Source organism: Mus musculus, chromosome 16 (assembly GCF_000001635.26).
Source record: "Mus musculus strain C57BL/6J chromosome 16, GRCm38.p6 C57BL/6J".
In the NCBI taxonomy this organism is placed as follows: domain Eukaryota; kingdom Metazoa; phylum Chordata; class Mammalia; order Rodentia; family Muridae; genus Mus; species Mus musculus.
In genome coordinates this window covers 14,263,892-14,282,970 of record NC_000082.6, presented here as the reverse complement: position 1 = coordinate 14,282,970, position 19,079 = coordinate 14,263,892, and the positions used below count along the sequence as shown (strand labels likewise).

The following is a 19,079-nucleotide window of genomic DNA, read 5'->3' as shown; positions in this document are numbered from 1 at the left end:
AGCTCCTCCTTTCCCTGCAGGTTCATAGGAGCAGAGTGGTTTTCTAGTTGTAAAATCTGCCAAGAACTGGAATGTCCTGTCTAGGACTATCCATCTTAGTGATGGATGAGAAAGATGTGGCACGCATGCGTGTGTGTGTGTGTGTGTGTGTGTGTGTGTGTGTGCATGTGCACATGCACGTGTGTGATGTTCATGTGGTGGTACATGCATGTGGGTGCATGAATGCACATGCTTCAGTCCTAAAACAGGGTCTCTCACTGCACTGCCATCAAGCTCTTGGGATCTGCATGTCTCAACCCTTCTCCCATGCTAGGTTACAATCATACGTGGCCAGGCTAGCTTTTTATCTCAGTTACCAGTACTTGAACTCAGGTCTGGACAGCTGTTGTTGTCAGCGGAGCCCTATCTGTTGTCGTTATCATGAAGCTGTGTTTAAAAGGAATCCTGGATCCCGTCCTCATCACTCCCCAATCCCAAACATTCCTGGGCATCCAGTCTGGAAACCAACATTTCAGCTTGCTTGGCTTTGACCAAAGCAGTCTTGTGCTTCACAACTGTCAAGGGCAACAAAGCCTCAGGGAGAAGCCAGATGACTTCGCTCTCTTTTGGCCAGAGACTCAACCTTTGCACTTGATCTGGTTTGTGCTTTTGAACCCTGTTTTAGATGAGGTTCCTGGTAGTAATCTTCCTGTCTTTTTGTTTTAATGTTAAACCTTTTGTGATGTTTTTTTAAACTTAGTTGCAACTTAAAAAGAGGCAGCTTGCTGTTCAGGAGGAATGACACAAACACTAGCCCTCCAAGTGATGGTAGACCATTTAAAATGGGTGGGTCATCATCTATTACAGAAAATATAAAATATACTTTACACTTCTGAACTAGGTGTTTAAAGTACATTTTATTTTATTTTCCTTTAAAAATAGATGTATTTATTTTATGTATATGAGAACACTTTAGCTGTCTTCAGACACACCAGAAGAGGGCATCAGATCATATTACAGATGGTTGCAAACCACCACGTGGTGGGAATTGAACTCAGGACCTCTGGAAAAGCAGTCTTAACCCCTGAGCCATCTCTCCAGCCCTTATTTACCTTTTTATTTTAAAATAAAAAATTAAGCCGGGCAGTGGTGGCACCCCTTTAATCCTAGCACTTGGGAGGCAGAGGCAGGCAGATTCTGAGTTTGAGGCCAGCCTGGTCTACAGAGTTAGTTCCAGGATAGCCAGGGCTATATAGAGAAACCCTGTCTTGAAAAAAACAAAAAACAAAAACAAAAACACAAACAAAATTAACATTTATTTCATGGGTGTATGTGTGCGGGGGCTCACACATGATTTATGTGTGTGGACTGACACATGTAGTCATACAGGTGTATAGATGTATGTGGGCTCACACATGCAGTGGTGCATGTGTAGAAGTCAGAGACAATTTGTGGGAGTTGGTTTGTTCTTTTCATTGTGTGGGTCCTGAGGATTGAACTCAGGTCATCAGGTTTTGTATCAACCCTCTTTACTTCCTGAGCCTTCTCTCAACATCTCCTCACTAAATAATTTATTACCTTTTTATTAAAAAAAAAAAAACAGCCTTCCACAAAACCATACAACAACAAAAAGATCCCATGTAGCCCCAGGGTGGCTTTGAATTCCCCACATAGCTGAGGAATTTGAATTCCTAATGTTCTTGCCTCTACCTTCTAGATACTAGAAGTTGCCATGCATGGCTTCTTCCCACAGAATTGAAGAAATTATTTAAGGTAAAAGTGGTGATGTGTGCTTATAAGCCAAGCTCTCAGGAAGAAGCTAAGGATGATGATTTTGAGTTTGATGCCAACCCAGATTACAAAGCATCTCATCAACAAATCAATTTTCAATTATTTCTTAAAATTTTGAGGCTGGGGCTGGAGAGAAGGCTTAGTGTTTAAGAGCACTGAGTGCCGTGCAGCTCTTCCAGAGAACCTGAGTTTGATTCCCTGTGCCTACCATGGTGGCTCACAACCATCTGTAATTTTAGTTCCAGGGATACAACTCTCTCTTCTGGCCTTCTCAGGCAGACACATAACTACAAAGACATATATGCACAGAAAACACAGAAACAAAATAAATAAACATTTAAAAGTTTTTTTGGGGTGGAAGGTTCTTTTAAGTAACAGTCTGTGTTTTGTAATAACTGCATTTAATTTTACTACGTTTTTAATTTAAGACTGTTTGTTTGTTTTCTGTTTGGAACAAAGTCTTATGCAGCCCAAACAGCCTCAAAGTTGTTGAGGCTGACCTTGAATTTTTTTATACTACTGTCTTCTCAAGGGCAAGCATTTTAAGACAGGCAAAACAAGCTATCCATTAGCTTTGATTTGCTGTGCAGGTCTATAGGGTGCGCAAGTGTATCTGTGTATCTCTGTGTGTGTCTCTCTGTGCATGTCTGTGTGTGTTTATTTTTCTCCCCCTCACTTTCCTCTCTCTCCTCCACTCTCGTGTGTGTGTGTGTGTGTGTGTGTGTGTGTGTGAGAGAGAGAGAGAGAGAGAGAGAGAGAGAGAGAGAGAGAGAGAGATCAGAGAATGAAATAATGACTTGTGGAAGTTCTCTCCTTCTACCCTGTGGGTCCCCAGGATAGAATTCAGGTTATAAGGCTTTGCAGCAAGCCCTTTTACCCACTGAGAACTTCTTTCTGGCCTCACTCCCTATTTTAATTCATTGATGGCAGTAGTACTTACTTTTGAGTCCCGTCTGAAGGCTTATTTTTGTTGTTTGGTTTTTAAGGCAGGTCTTAACTTTGTGACCCAAGCTGGCTTAGAACTCACAGGCGTTATCCCACCTCTGTCTCCCAAGTGTTGGGATTGCAGATGTAAGCCACTATGCCTGACTGCTTCTGAAAGCTACTGTTTTAAAACTTTCTTTTCTCTGTGTGTGGGTCTGATCAGTTGTGGGGTTAGGTGGTGTCACTCTCCAGCTAATAGTCTTAAAATGAAGGGTCTGGAGGCTGAGGAAAGAGCTCTGTTGCAAAGAAAGCACAAAGACCCGAGATCTGTAAAGCCCATATAAAAAGCCAGGCATGCAGCTATAAACCCAGAACTGAGAAAACAGAGACAAGAGAATACCAAGAACTTGCTGGTCAGCCTGTCTAGTTTAATTGGTGAGTTTCAAGCTCAGTGAGACCCTGTCTCAAAAATAAAATGGAGAGTGATTGAAGATGAACTGACAGCAAGTCCTGGCCTCCATACATACATGCACACATGTGAACTCCCTCACATGAACATATTAATACACAAACATTTGCACACACTTGTGTATTCATTAAAAAGTGTCTACACTGGCACACACATTATAATACACATGCATATACAAATGTGTACACAAACATATGCACAGTATACAAACACATGCATAAATGCATACATATACCTGGTGCATGCATGAACATACAGTCACACATATGAATGCATACATATTCATACATGGACACATGAGTACATGCATATATGTTATATTTTTTTGTTTGGTTGGGTTTTTTTTTTGTTTTGTTTTGTTTTTCGAGACAAGGTTTCTCTGTATAGCCCTGGCTGTCCTGGAACTCACTTTGTAGACCAGGCTGGCCTCGAACTCAGAAATCCGGCTGCCTCTGCCTCCTGAGTGCTAGAATTAAAGGTGTGTGCCACCATGTCCGGCTATGTTTTATATTACGCTCCATCACTGGGTTACACCCTAGTCCAGGTTTCAACTGTTTATAAAAAGAAAAAAAAGAGGCTATTATCTACACTGTTTCACAATTCCCTTAAAAAAATGATCTCTTAATACTTGATTTCCAGCATCTCTCCCTGCAGCAGAGCTTCATTTGGAAACAATTGACATACACTCTATTTTTGATACTAGGGATTGAACCAGAGCCTTGTAAAAGGCCAGCGTGCTTTCTACCACCAAGATGCATTCGTTACCCCTTTCCCATCAGGTGTTTTCAATCCAATTAATTTTAGTATATTCTTAGATTTGTGCATCCACTACTACAAATTCAAGAATATTTTTATTGCCACCCCCAAGTGACTGTACCTGTTAGCTGTTATCTTGTGGTTCTTCCCCAGTTGCTAATTTACATTGTTTTTGTGGACTTGCCTAGTCGGGACATTTCTTATAAATGCCATATGTGGCCTTTTTTCAGCATTAGGTCTTCAGGTTCAGCCACATTGTAGCAGGTGCAGCGCTCTGGTTCCTTTTTAGGGCTCAATACTGCTCTACTGTGTGGATCTACCACACTTATTTATTCATTCATCTGATGATCATGGTCATGGGTGGTGTTTCTACTTTGGGGCTATTATTATAAGCTTGCTAGGAATATTTATGACAAATACTTATGTTTTAAAAGATTTATTTATTTTATATATGTGAGTACACTGTAACTGTCTTCAGACATATCAGATGAGGGTATCGAATACCATTACCAATGGTTGTGAGCCATCATGTGGTTGCTGGGAATTGAACTCAGGACCTCTAAAAGAGCAGTCAGTGCTCTTAACTGCTGAGCCATCTCTCCAGCCCCATGACCACATCTTTAGATGCATTGATGTAGTCATTTATACTGAGAACAGATCCGGGATCATATGATGGTTCTGTCTTCAAACATCAGAGGCACTACCATTTATTTTATAACAGGCATTTAAGATTTAGGTATCTTCTAGCTGAGTGGTGGTGGTGCACACCTGTAATCCCAGCACTTGGGAGGCAGAGGCAAGTGGATCTCTGTGAATTAGAATGAATTCCAGGACAGACAAGAAAGCCTGTTTTGAAAACAAAAACAAAAACAAAAACTTCCCTGGTCTGCATACCTCTTTCCACAAATGTACCCATTACCTTGGATTGCCTGGGTTTCATTCTGTGTCTTTCATGTCACTCCTTGCCTGAAGGATCTCAAGGTCATTGCCCTCTTTGATAATATAAGCCCAACTGCAGGAAACATTCTTACTCTTTTGTGGGAGTTTTTGTTGTTGTTGTACTCTACATCCCTAGATATGGAGAGGTGAGGGCCTACTTGTCTCTAGGTTTGTTCTGACCCCATCTCTTCACTCCACAGGGGACCACCAGACATCATGGCGCAGAAAGGGCAGCTCAGCGATGATGAGAAGTTCCTCTTTGTGGATAAAAACTTCATGAACAGCCCAATGGCTCAGGCCGACTGGGTAGCCAAGAAGCTGGTGTGGGTCCCTTCAGAGAAGCAGGGCTTCGAAGCAGCCAGCATCAAGGAGGAGAAGGGCGATGAGGTGGTCGTGGAGTTGGTGGAAAATGGAAAGAAGGTCACAGTTGGCAAAGATGACATCCAAAAAATGAACCCACCCAAGTTCTCTAAGGTGGAGGACATGGCAGAGCTGACGTGCCTCAATGAGGCCTCTGTGCTGCACAACCTGAGGGAGCGATACTTCTCAGGCCTCATCTATGTGAGTGTCTTGGGGTGACGGACTTCTTTCAGTCTCCTTGTGGAAGAGAGGGGATTAGAAATGTATTTGTGTGACCAGGGATGGTGCATATTTGTAATTGCAGCATTCAGGATGTTGATGTGGAAGATCAAGAGTTCAAGGCTAGCCTGGGCTATATAGTAAGACCCTGTCTCCAAAAAAGTGCTTCCTATATGTATATGAGGACCTAAGTTTAGATTCCTAGAATCCAAATACAAAGTAGGGCATGGTAACACATGTTGTAACCCCTGTCCTGAGATACAGAGATTAGACTAGCTGGACTAGTATTTAGTCTCAAAAAATAAGGCAGAGAATAAATGAGAAAGACATCCATTATCAACCTCTGCCATGAATATACCTCTTCATGCATATACACAAGCACGTACACACATATGCACCACATACACACAAACAAAATTGTGCTTACATTATAGGTCAAAATTCTCCATATCTGACTACAAGTTCCATATCCACTTCAAGGTGGAGTTGCTCAGACCTGAACTCATATAGCTCTGTCCTGCCCTGCCTGGTTTGAGGTATAGAACAGACTATCACATTCTTCAGTCCTCTTGTTTGTAAAATTGGATCAATCACCTTCCACAGGTACATGCAGATCCACATGGTCATTCACTCAGCATTAAAGCATATGACAGGTTCTAGGGTGGGGTGCTGATGCCCTTCCTGGCCTTTCCTCCATTTTAGAGTCAGGAAAACTCCTCAGAAAGGCTGGTGCCTTCCTGTCCCTGGGGACTAGTTCACATAAGGATCTAAAGAAGAAACATGGGACCTAAGACTCTGTGGGTCCACTCCAAGTATGACTTGGAGTCACACTTTCCAACATGGCTACCCCTGAACACTTGCCTCTTAACTAATTGAGATGTGAGTTTGTTTGTTTGTTTGTTTGTTTGTTTGTTTGTTTGTTTGAAACATGATTATTTATGAGGTCATTTCTTCAGCTATATCTTGGCCACATGTCATGAGCTTAACAGCTGCTATACCAGATGGCATAATTCTAAAACATTCTCACCATCAAGTTCTGTTGCTCAGCCAGACCTACCTGAGGATGGTGTAACTAGAGGACACTGGTTCCTTGTGGATTGGGCCAGCTCCTCAGAACACAGAGGACACAGATGCTCCCAGTGTTCCCGCCAGGCAGGCAGAGACCATGTCTGCAGGTATCGGTGAATCCTTTGGAAGGTTTCCTTTTTCTCTGAACTGTGAGAGCCTTGTCAGCCTTATGTACTGAGGCTCTTTCTACAAGAGACCAGAGATGCTTCCTGGCAGTTGGACCCTTGAGAATGCCAGGGTTCTTGTTCTTGCTTGTGTGTTTGCTGTGACTGCCTGTTACTGGTAACTTGTTGGGTTCTTTGCATATCCTCTTGAAAAGGATGCTCTATGGCCACAACATCTCATTCCAACCCTTCAGGTTATTCAACCTTTAACAATGTGGCACAATATAGTCACCTACAGATGTGTTTAGCCAAGTTTTTATCTATTCTGGGACTCACAGGGCCCATAGGCTGCAAGTTAGACACACCTATTACAGTTTGCCTCTTGAAAATGACAAGAAGTACCTCCCCCTGACCCCATAACTGTAAAATGCCCTGCAGGTAATTTTTTCCAAATTAGGAAAATTAGTAGTACTTACTAAAGAGAGCATTGGGTTCTAGGACTCCAATCTCCCCTCAAGATGTAGTACTACTGTGTGGAGATGGAGATTGCAGTCTCCCCTCAAAATACATCCCCAATATGATGGGCCTGTGTGCTCATTTCACCTGAAAACTCTATGACATGGTAGAAATCAGGAAGTATAGGGGCTTGGAAAAGTCCCGAGGGCTGGTGAGATGGCTCAGTGGTTAAGAGTGCCGACTGCTCTTCCAAAGGTCCCGAGTTCAAATCCCAGCAACCACATGGTGGCTCACAACCATCCATTAAAAAAAAAAGAAAAGTCCCGAGACCAGAGATCATTAGAAGCAGATTAAAGTGTCTGTAGGCTTCAAATACCTGTCATGCTTCTCTGGATTAGATCAATCCTCTTGGCCTCGGGACTATGTACCCACTGCTGCCTAGTATCATTCTGCTCAAGTGAATCACTTCATAGAAACTTCTGCCCATCATGAAAAATAAAAGCTGTATGGGTTTGGGAGCCAGGAGTGAGCTCCAGCCTACAGCAACATAATGTAGGGTTTCTGTTGACTGAGTGTGTTAGAGAATTCTGAACCCTTGACTCAGGAGGCTGGATGGCTGATTTTTTTCCCTTAATGATAGAATCCTTCCACTGGACTCATCTTAAACAAGGAGCCTTTTAGAAGGTCATGGCAGACCTTTTGTCCTCTGACATCTAGAAGGTTCTGTCTAAGAGAGAGGGCTTTTTTTCTTCTTTTGACCAAGGGTTCCTTGCAGAGTTGCTTCAGGGTTTAGGGCACACCTGGCACATAGCTCTGATTCCTGGTCTCATGTCCTCTGGCTCTTTTGTGTGCCATTGGCCAAGACCTCTCTGTCTATAATTTATTATAGAGGACATTAGCAATTAACTCTCTTCCAGGCGTTGCGTTGGGGTTGGGGTGGAGGTGGTTAGGGGAGAGGAAAGGGCTTAACTTCGGGTCTATCATGTGCCAGGGACTTTCCTGCATAGGGACACTGTGGAAGCAGTCACTCTACAGGGCCTCAGAGTATAGAAAGAAAGAGGAGAGCTGCAGGCTACCTCTTGGGAAACCTCATAAATTTGTTCTTACAATCTTATAGCTTCAAAGATGAAGCCGGGCTATTCACTTAAAAATTATCTTTGTAAAAGCATTTGTTGAGGCTGGGGCGTGGCTCAGTAGAGAAAGTGCTTGCTATGCAAGCATGAGGATCTGACTGTGGCTACTCAGTGCTCATGTAAGAAGCCAGGTGGTGGTGTGCCTCTGTAACCCTAGCACTGGTAGAGACAGGTGGTTCCAGGATCTCACTGGGTGCCAGCCTAGGCAGTCAGTGAATCCCAGAATCGGTGAGATATGTCCCAAATGATAGTGGAAGATACTCAATGTTGACCTCTGGCCTCTACACACATGCACATATGTGCACACATGTACTGATTCGAATATGATGCATACACTTCCAAGAGAAAGTCATATGTTTCAAGAGACAGGAGTCCCTCCCTGCCTTTTGTCTTGGGGACAAATGTGACTTACAGGGTCATTTGTGCAGGTCTGAGAGTCTAACAAATCTAACATCAGTATCACTCCCTCCTGTCACCTTATGCAGCTCATTGCCTTCCCTCAGCTGTGCTGTGGCCTTCTGCCTCCCTGTATCAGCACCTGGTTAGACCTAAGGCCGATTAGATAGATAGCTGTGGGATAGATACAGAGCTTTCCCTTTTATCTAGCCCTTCCCTTCTCACCCTTACCCCTGCTCCTCAGAGAGACTAGCCCACCGTGTGCTTGGAGATGCGAATCTCACTATTTAGCTCAAGATGATCTCAAACTTGATGTCCTCCCACCTCAGCTTTCTCCGTGCTGGGAAACTGTGTGTTCTCAGCTTCTTTCTTTCCGACCAAGCCCTAAACAATATTTTATACATATATAAATTCAAAACACTTTCTGCTCCCTTTAAGTGGCAACTTGGGTCATATTCTGTTGTGCATCTGTTCGGTCTCTCTCTGTTTCTCTATGTCTCCCTCTGTCTCTCTCTGTCTCTCTCCTCTTTCTGTCTCTGTCTGTCTCTCTCTCCTCTCTGTCTCTCTCTCCTCTCTCTGTCTTTCTCTCTGTCTCTGTCTCTCTTTCCCCTTTGTCTTTCTGTCTCTCTGCCTTTGCCTTTGTCTCTGTCTCTTTGTCTCTTTGTCTCCTCTCTGCCTGTTTCTCTATCTCTGTCTCTCTCTGTCTCTTTCTCCTCTCTCTGTCTCTTTGTCTCTGTCTCTCCTATCTCAGTCTCTGTCTCTCCTCTCTCAGACTCTATCTCCCTGTCTCTGTCTCTCTCCTCTCCTCTCCTCTCTCTGTCTCTTTGTCTCTGTCTCTCCTATCTCAGTCTCTGTCTCTCCTCTCTCAGACTCTATCTCCCTGTCTCTGTCTCTCTCCTCTCCTCTCCTCTCTCTGTCTCTTTGTCTCTGTCTCTCCTGTCTCAGTCTCTGTCTCTCCTCTCTCAGACTCTATCTCCCTGTCTCTGTCTCTCTTCTCTCCTCTCCTCTCTCTGTCTCTCTCCCCTTTCTCTGTCTCCCTGTCTCTGTCCCTCTATCTCTCTCTCTCCTCTTTATCTCTGTCTCTCTCTATTTTCTCTGTCTCTGTCTCTCTCCTCTCTGTCTCTGTTTCTCTTTCCTCTCTCTGTCTCTGTCTGTCTGTCTGTCTCTCTCTCTGTCTCTCTCTCTCATCTTAACATGTACTTTTTTCATAGCAGAGCAGAATCTCCTGCTCCAGCCATGAACTGCACCAGCAAGGCTATCCACTACTGACAGGCATTTAGGCTATCACTGGCCCCTCAGGCCCCAGCAGAAGTAAATCCTTTATAAAGTATCAGTCTCCAGCACAAATGCTCAGAAAGTGTGGATGCCACAGTCAGCCTTGTAGAGAATGCAGGGTGGTGATTGGTGTCTGGAGGAGAGAGGAATCTCATGGTCTGGCCATGTGGCACCTAGTGGGTCATGAGGCAAAACTGAGATTGCCCCTGACGTGTACTTTTCACTCAGCTTCTTCCTCATTACTTCCAATCCCCCTCTCTTCCTCAGGCCGAGGCCTTGGAAGCAGCTCCTGCTTGGTGCTCTGGGGCTGACCATATAAAGCATGGGGGAACAACCAGGCCTGCTTCCAAATACGGTCAAAAAAGGGAGATTCTACTCCAGCTGGGACCTGCTGGTGGCACTGGGCCTTGAGATGCCTTGCTAGGACAGGAGGAGGGATGTTGGGACCTCTGAATTCAAGCATCAGGAGAGAGAGACTCCTGTGCGTGAGACCCTGGTTTCCCTCAGATTTGCCAGCTGAGCAGACTCAGATCTGCCTGAAGCATGGCTTAAGTGTGTGCTGTGTGGATGGCTCCAGAGGAGGAGTAAGCAGGCAGGAAGGCAGTACTCCTCTCCCTGAGCAACTGAAGGTTAGGTCTCAAACTCAGGACCAAGGGCTGGATCAGGGGCTGATTTAACATATCAGAGCTGATACTGGCCCCAGGTTCTCCCAGCATCTTTTATGTACCTGTTAAAGAGTCATCCTGGTTGGCATTCCCAGCCCCTTACCTTAAATTCCGTAGCCTCTGAGCTCTGCTGCCCTTCCCTGCAGCTGCTCTTTCCCTGTATAACCAGCTGTCTTGGCTACATGGCCTCTTTGCCTTGTGGTCTCTTGGCTTCTTGTGGTCTCCTGGCTTGCCCCTGGCCTCTTAGCTCCGAGTTCCTTTCTCTTCCTCTCTTGTCCCTTTACCCCTAGACCAGTTCAGTCCAGTTCAGTCCAGGCTCTTCCCGGTGCTTCTGGCTGTGCTCTCCCTCAGATCTACAACAAACCTTCTGCTCAGCCCATATCTAGGAGCATCGGGTCCTCATTTATTTTTTTCCTACTCAGAGGTGGAATCAGGAGGATTTCTTTCTTTTACAGATTTTACTCAGCAAATATTTACTGGATAAGTGCTTACCCTGTGCCGGGTGTCAGAGGCACACTGGTGTCAGGTCAGTCTGGGAGGGTGATGAGCCCTGAAAGAGGAGATGGAAATGGGTCTGGAGAGACCTGGGGAAAGGAATTCCACGCACCGGGAACAGCATGTATAGAGGCTCCAAGGTGCTAAGTTTTCTGGTCTATTAAGACTGAGGCTATCCAGGCATAATTCCATTGAGTGAGCACCTGCTACATACAGGTGTGGTGCTAAATAACTCCTGTGCATCATTTCCGAGCCAAACCATGAGGGAATTGTTAGTATGCCCCTTGGTTTGCAGATCAAGATGACTGAAGCTCAGAGAGGTTACGAGATTTGTTCAGAGACTCCCAGCTAGAAGGTAGCAAGGTCAGGGCTCAAATTCAAGTCCCCAGTATTCTTAATTACTGGCTGGATTAATTGGTATCTATTAGATGCCAAGACTTAGGTTGGGGCTGAAGAGGACAGAACAGGAGCTCATGTGGTGTGGGTGACTGTAGCTGGCCCTTTCAGGTCAGACAATGACCTGGGAGACACCAGGCAGACCTCCCACCAAGCTGGAGCCAATCCTGGCCACTGCTGACCTGGAAAGATGCCTCTTTCTCTGACTGTTCTAGGTAGCTATACCTAATTGACTGTGGGTGACCCACATCCCACTTGTCTGCCTCCCTCTCTGCCTCTGATCATTCTCTCTTCACATCTGGACTGCCCTCACTGTCCTTTAAGGTTTAGCACCCCAGCAGTTCCTACAGTCACCCCAAAAACTCTTCAGGAGTTCTCTTGTTCCTGTTCCTGTTGCTTGATGTGAGTCTCCGGTCACCCTCTCTTCCCCTGGAAGTTCTTGGAGAGGGACAGACACTGGTGGCTTTTCAAGCTTGGACCTTCAGGGCTCAGCGGCCCTGAGAGTCCTTCTCTTTGCCAACCCTGCAGCTGTGAGGAGCAGAGGGCATGGTCTTGTTTCACCACCACCATCTCTTTTTTTAAGACAGGATTTCATATTGACCAGATTGGCCACACACTTGCCTTGTAGCTGAGGAGGACTTTGAACTCCTGATGTTCCGAAAACTGGGATTATAAAGATGCAGCACCATAGCTGGTTTATGTGGTACTGGGGATGGAACCCAGGGCTTGTGCATTCTCGGCAAGTACTCTACCCACTGAGCCACATTACCAACCTTTGTAACTTTACACCTTTGAACTGTAGAATGTCACCTCCTCTCCACTGGGAGTTAGTTCCCTATGCTACTGTATTTCAGCGGCATCTCTAGTTTGTGATACGTGTCTCTTCTCAGCATTTACATTCCTAAATTATTAAATTATGACTAAACAGCTGGGCATGGTGGTGCATACCTATAATCCCAGCACTCGGGAGGCAGAGGCTGGCAGATCGCTGTAAGTTCAAAGCTAGTCTGGTCTACAAAGAAAGTTCCAGGACAGTCAGGGATAAACAGAAAAACTCTGTCTCAAAACAACCCAAACCAAATCAAACCAGACCACAAAATTACTTATGAGACGTCTTCAATAAATAATAGCACATTCTTCCTCCTATATAAGGTTAGGACCCCTGCTGTGCACACCCCACTCCCTCCTCCTCAGGAGGGAGTTACATATGTCATTGCTGCTTTTGTTGCAAATTAAAAACTATAAAATTAAAACAATAACATTGTTATTGGTGTCCTTTTGGTTTATGTTGTTTTTTTTGAGACAGTTTCTCTGTGAAGCCCTGGCTGTCCTTGAACTCATGCTGTAGACAACTTGGTGTGAACTCAGAGATCTGTTTGCCTCTGCCTCCGAGTGCTGGAATTAAAGGTGTGCACCACCACTGCCCATTGGTATTCTTTTTTTTTTTTTTTTTTTTTTTTTTTTTTGTTATTCGAGACAGAGCTTCTCTTTATAGCTCTAGCTGTCCAGGTCAGCTTTGTAGACCAGGCTGGCCTCGAACTCAGAAATCCAACTGCCTCTGCCTCCCGAGTGCTGGGATTAAAGGCGTGCACCACCATGCCTGGCTGCCCATTGGTATTCTTTAAGTAGCATCCTATCTTTTAATCAAATAAAAATAAAAATGAGATCAATAAAAACGGAATTTTGGGAGAGCTGGGGAGATGGCTCAGTTGCTAAGGTGCTTGCTGCTCAAGCATGAGAACCTGAGGTGAGTTCCCAGCCCCCATGGGGAAAGGCTGGGTGTAGTGAGCCAAGCTCTTGTCATCTGATGCTGGGGGAGGAGGAGAATAGGGGACCCGTGGAGTTGATGCTTACCCAGTCTAGTCAGATTGGTGAGTTCTAGGTTCAGTGAGGGAGCCCATCCTAAATAATAAAGAGTAGGGACTGGAGAGGACACCCCATGCTGACCCCTGTTCTCCACATGTCTGCACACATGTGCATGTGTACCCTACATATGAACATGTGCACAGAGACTTAAGTTGTGTCCCCGAGGCTTAGTGAGGTAGAGGACAGAGGTGGGTTGGGAGCTTAGAAGTGAGTCCAGAGCTGGCTAAGTCCTAACCACAGGTTGTCTGGGAACCCATCTTGCTTTTTTCTTCTCTCACCCTGGGTCCTGAGTTCAAGACTCTTGGCTGAGCTGCGGAGGAGTTTCCACACCATGACATGCGGCTGCTGACCGTGGGTGTGGGAGTTCCCCCACCCATCCTAAGGTCTAAAACTGAGCCCGGTTCTCTCTTGCAGACCTACTCTGGCCTCTTCTGTGTGGTGGTCAACCCCTACAAGTACCTACCCATCTACTCAGAAAAGATCGTGGATATGTACAAGGGCAAGAAGAGGCATGAGATGCCGCCTCACATCTATGCCATTGCCGACACAGCCTACAGAAGCATGCTACAAGGTGAGCCTGCCAGGCCCCCAGAATCACCTCAGGATTCAGTCTCAGTCCTCACCCCCACCTGCCTGAGTCCCCATCAGGAATGTGGAGTTTGGCAGGCAATGCCTTGACTAAAAAAGGGCAAAAGCAAAAAGAATGTCGGTCTGCAGCAAGGAGGGGGCAGGGCACTCAGGGCTTGAGCAAATACGGGCATCGGGAATCGCCCTCTCTGGCTTCTGCCATCCCTGTGGCTGTTCCAGAGCCCTGGCCCAGCTAGCAGCTAGAGAGAAAAAAATGGGTATGGGCATGGATGAGCTGCAGAGACCTGGGTTGCCATCTGCCAGTTTCCATCCCTGGAATCACGTTCAGGTATCTTTTTCTTCCTAACCTCAGTTTTCTTGTATGTGAAAGGGGATAATAGTCTCTATGTTTTCACATGGAGGGCCTTTGCACACACACTCCAAGTCCAGGTGTGGCAGCTTGTGGATTCTTTATCTGAAAATGTTGAGACCAGAGCCATTGCAGATTTGGAACTGACCTCCCACCCCCAGATTTAGGAATATTTCCATATACGCATGATGAGCATTTGTGGGGCTGAAACTCAAGTGTAAAAATAACATTTATTTACATCTTTTCTTTATTTTTTATAGTTCTGAGGTAATTTTGGACAATATTTCAAACAATTTTGTTCATGAAGCAATGTTTTGTCAAGTGGAATTTTCCCATTGTGGTTTCACGTTTGGACTAAAAAAAGTTTCAGATTTTGGATTTTTGGGTTTGGGCTTCTCAGCCCATGTGACTGCCATCTTGAATGAGCATTTCTATTGGGTCAAAATGGCAGATACATCACAAAATAATAGGGAAAGTGTTAATTTAAGAGTCGCACTGAAAATAATTTTTATACCTGCCTATAATAGAATAATTACTATTGAGATAAAGATATGAATGAAGTATTCTAGAAAGTTCCCATGACTTTTCCCAGCCAGTACCTCTTCAGCGCACACACCCTGCCTGCTGTTGTAGTTTCTGTCATCATCAGCTTAGCCTTGAACTTTCGTGAAGGATACACTCACGTTAGTTCTTTCTGAAGGGACTGCTTCTCCTCAAACCTCTGAAGATGCAGTAAGCACATGGCAGTCACAGCATGAATTCTAGGGCAGAGCTGCCTGGCTAGCATGGTCATGCCAGGCTATGTGACTGTGAATGAGCAATGAACATTCTCTACCTCTGCTTTTCCTCTGGAAAAAGAGAGACACAACTGGGTCTTGGCCAGTGTGGCGGACCAAGCCTGTAATCCTACCCCTCAGGACACAGAAACAGGATGATTCCAAGTTTGAGACTATCCTGAACTGCACAATGAGTTTGAGGTTAGCCGGGGCTACAAAATGAGATCCTATCTCAAAGTTAACCAGTCAACCAATGCATCCATCCAAACAGAGAGGTCTGTGACCACCTCTTGGGGCAGACATGAGCATTAAATGAACTATTACATCTTACGTTTTCAAAACAGTGGCTGGTACTTGATCAATAAAAACCCTTCCTAAGCCTAAGACACTGCAGGTCAAATATCCCTAATTCTAAAATCCAAAATCTACAGTGATCCAAGATCTGGGATAATTTCATTGCAAATTCTAGGCTGTGAAATTTTGTTTATGAGCAAAGTTATTTAAAACATTCCATGAGTCGGGCAAAATAGGGTGTAAAATCCCAGCCTTGGAGAGGCAGAGGCAGAGCCAGAGGCAGGCAGAGCTCTGTGACGTTGAGGCCAGCCTGATTAACATTCAGAGCTCCAAGACAGCCAGAACTACATAGAAAGATTCTGTTTACAAACATACTTATAAAACATCACATGAGGCCGGGCAGTGGTGACCCACGCCTTTAATCCCAGCACTTGGGAGACAGAGGCAGGCAGATTTCTGAGTTCTCAGGCCACTGGGCGAGGCAGTTGCAGGAAGTTTGACTATGCCCATTTCACGGCCAGTGCTGCGTGGCCAGGCGCAGTCTGAGGTCCCTATAGACCTGCCGGAGTCGGTTTGGGGGTGCTGGCCCGCTCGGATGCCAATGAATGCTGCGGAAGAGCTGAGAATGGAGCGCAGGGCGGGGGTGGGGGGGGTGGGGGGGGCAGACTTTGGCCCGGGGCAGAAGGGAAAAGTTCAGGAGGAGGGCACTCGGCTTGTTAGAGCAGGGAGGAGAATCCTAGGCTTGATCAGCTGCTTGGTTTGGCAGAAGCCATGGCTGGGAGGCACAGGGAGGCCTCCAGGTGGGACGTTATAAATTTATGTAAAGATATAAATATAGACAAATATGGACAAACAAACTGATGACACCGGCTCTGAGGAAAGTTAAACCTGAGAGAGAGAAAGAAGAGAGAAGAGAGAAGAGGGAAGAGAGAAGAGAGAGAAGAGAGAGAAGAGAGGGGAGAGGGGAGAAGAGGGGAGAGAGAAGAGAGAGAGAGAGAGAAAAGTATACCTTCTTATCACCTCTGAAGAGGGTTGTGAAGTTTACAGGGATCTGGGTAAGGAAGATGATGTGTGGCTGCCACACCCTTTGATGTCTTGAGATTGCAAACTTCTCTCCCAAGTGAGAGGTTTAGGCATTTGAACTCTGTTAACTAGAGATTCATACACTTCTCTTGGTCAGGCACCTATTTTGTGGCCTAGGAAGCTGTCTGGTCTGGATTCTAATATTTGTTGTTGTTGCTGTTGGTTTCTCTTTTTTACCTCTTCAGTGGGGGCGCTGAACCTTAGGTCTTGTGTATGCTAGCTCAGACTCTACTACCACTGAGCTGCAGCCCAGCTCCATGCAGATGGTTGTTTCCCTACTCCCTACTTCTTATATGCTTCTTCTAGGTACTCTTGTGTGTATATGTGTGTGTGGTATGTGTGTGTGGCATGTATGTGTGGTGTGTGTGTGTATGTGGTGTGTGTATGTGTGGTGTGTGTGTGGTGTATGTGTGTGTGGTGTATGTGTGTGTGGTGTGTGTGTGTATGTGGTGTGTGTATGTGTGGTGTGTGTGTGGTGTATGTGTGTGTTGTGTGTGTGTGTGTGTGTGTTGTGGGTGTGTGTGTGTGTGTGTGTGTGGTGTATGTGTGTGTGGCATGTGTGTGTGTGTGTGTGTGTGTGTGGTGTGTGTGCATGTCTCCTGATTACACGTGCATGGCTTGTTGGGCATCCAACACTAGGGGCTGGCACTACTGTCAGCTCCCCTTAGAGACAGGGAGATTGGGATTCAGAGAAGTGAATAACCTTCCATAGACTGGACAGTGTCAGAACTGTTTTGAACTTGGTACCTGTGACCCTAGGATTCTCGATTTAACAGTGGCACTGAGCTATGCTTGGCCCCTAGCCCAGGAAAGGCCTTTTGTCCCTGTGGGTCTTGCTTCTTATCTGAGTGTTGAAGGCTGAACACTTGGGAGCCCAGAGTCAGACTCAGCAAATTGCAGAAAGATCTGAAGAGGGAGCACTAAGCCTTCTGACAGGACCCTGTGGGTTGTCACCGAGGGTCCCTGGGGTGAAGTAGGGGAAGTGTGAAAGGCAGATAAGATTTTGCTCTAACGTGATGAGTGGAGGCTCAGGAAGTGTGGAGCTGGCTTTGTGTCATCACAAGTGCCTTATTCTCACTTCATCAGCATCAAGAGAACCCTGTCAATGACAGAGAAAACACCTAGCAGGGGCTCTCAGCTCAGCCGTCTTCAAGCATAAGTTAAGTCTGTGCAGTGGGCTGCAAGCAAGTCTCTCTGTTCTGTGGCTGCTATGCCTTAGGGGAAGTGGCCAGTGGCCAGCTGGCAGCCTTGTCTGTAAATGAAAGGAGAAAAGGGCCTGGAGAGCCTGACAGATTTGTCTTAGAATCAGGAGTGAAACCTGGTGACTTTTCTCTCTAAGGCTGAAGAGGAAACTGAGCCCAGAGGCAAACAGACTAGCAGAGGCCATATGTCTTTGTTGTGATTTGTTTTTGCTTTATTTTTAAAAGATTAAAACAAAAAACTGTGTATGGTTATTTTGCCTGGGTGTGTATGTGTCCACCATTATGCCTGCTTTATGTTCACTGGATCCAGAAGAAGGCACCAGATCCCTGGAAGTGGACTTGTAAAACTCCACGTGGGTGCTAGGGACTAAACTCAAGTCTTCTGCAAGAGCAGCCAGTGCTTTTAACCACTAAGCCATCTCTCTAGCCCTATTTCTGTTTTTGAGACGTAGTCTCACTATAAGACTCTTGTGGCAATCTTCTGGCCTCAGCCTCCTGCTGGAATTACAGCACACTTTTGGGCCTTTAGGTCTTAGTCTTCCCAGGTAACTATAACAAAATGCGTTTATAAACAGCAGAAGTTTACTTCCTACAGCTCTGAAAGCTGGAAGCCCAGATGAAGGAACTTAAGGGCCTGGATTCTGAGGGCACATTTCCTGTCCAGTCTGGTGAAGGCATGCCCATTTCCTGTTTAAGGGTGGTGCCCCTGGTGCAGTGTCCAAGGGGAAATAAGATCCCTTGGGCTTTTTGTGTAAGGACATCAGTCCCACTGGTGACTTATCACCCCCTGAAGGCCCCACCTTGCTGAAGGGAGAGAAATGAGGGTGGAGATTTGGAGGGAGACACCGTGCTCAGATCATGGCACCTTCTAATTAGAAGGTGGGTGATCATGGCCCTGTACTCTACCCTCCCTATTCAGTCATTGCTGCCCATTAACACTTCCCTAGGTTACTAGTTTTATTTAGTCTTCATTCACTCACTCATGTGTGCATTCAGGACAGTCACACTATGTAGCCCAGGATGCCCTGGAATGTGAGTTCCTCTTGCCCTAGCCTCTCATGGGTTAGAATTACAGGCATATATGGCTACATCTGGCCTCAGATCCTCGTTTTCAGTGGTGAAGATGGAGGACTGGGAGATAGCTCAGAAGGTAAATAGAGGATCTGAGTTTGATCCCCAGAACACAGTGTGGGAAACCTGAGCATGGCAGCACCCGCTTGTAATTCCACCAAAAGAGGTGGCAACGGGAGGATTCTCGCCAGCCTAGCCTGATCAGTGAGCTTGTGAGAGACCCTGTGAGAGGCAGCACCTAAGGTTGACGTCTGATCACCATGTGCATGTGTATGCATGTAAGCACACACCACCATGCTATGACATGTGCATGGGCCCACAGCTCTGAGCTGTGTCATGGGGAACTTCAAGTTTTCAATCTAGTTTCATGGAGCAGCTTTTGTGCTCTTGAAAAGTCAGGGTTTTCGTTTTGATCTCCCCCCCCC

General features: G+C 45.8%; 1 protein-coding gene across 4 annotated transcripts in view; it reads left to right on the top strand.

Moving 5' to 3' along the window:
* Myh11 (myosin, heavy polypeptide 11, smooth muscle) overlaps positions 1 to 19,079 on the top strand; it is a 97,662-nt gene that overhangs the window by 9,218 nt on the left and 69,365 nt on the right. For all 4 annotated transcript variants that reach the window (NM_001161775.1, NM_013607.2, XM_006521843.2 and 1 more), the window contains exons 2-3: positions 5,059 to 5,419; positions 13,706 to 13,862. In NM_001161775.1, coding sequence (NP_001155247.1) covers positions 5,075 to 5,419; positions 13,706 to 13,862 — 502 coding nt within the window. In that variant the 5' untranslated portion in view covers positions 5,059 to 5,074. The remainder of the gene's footprint in view (positions 1 to 5,058; positions 5,420 to 13,705; positions 13,863 to 19,079) is intronic.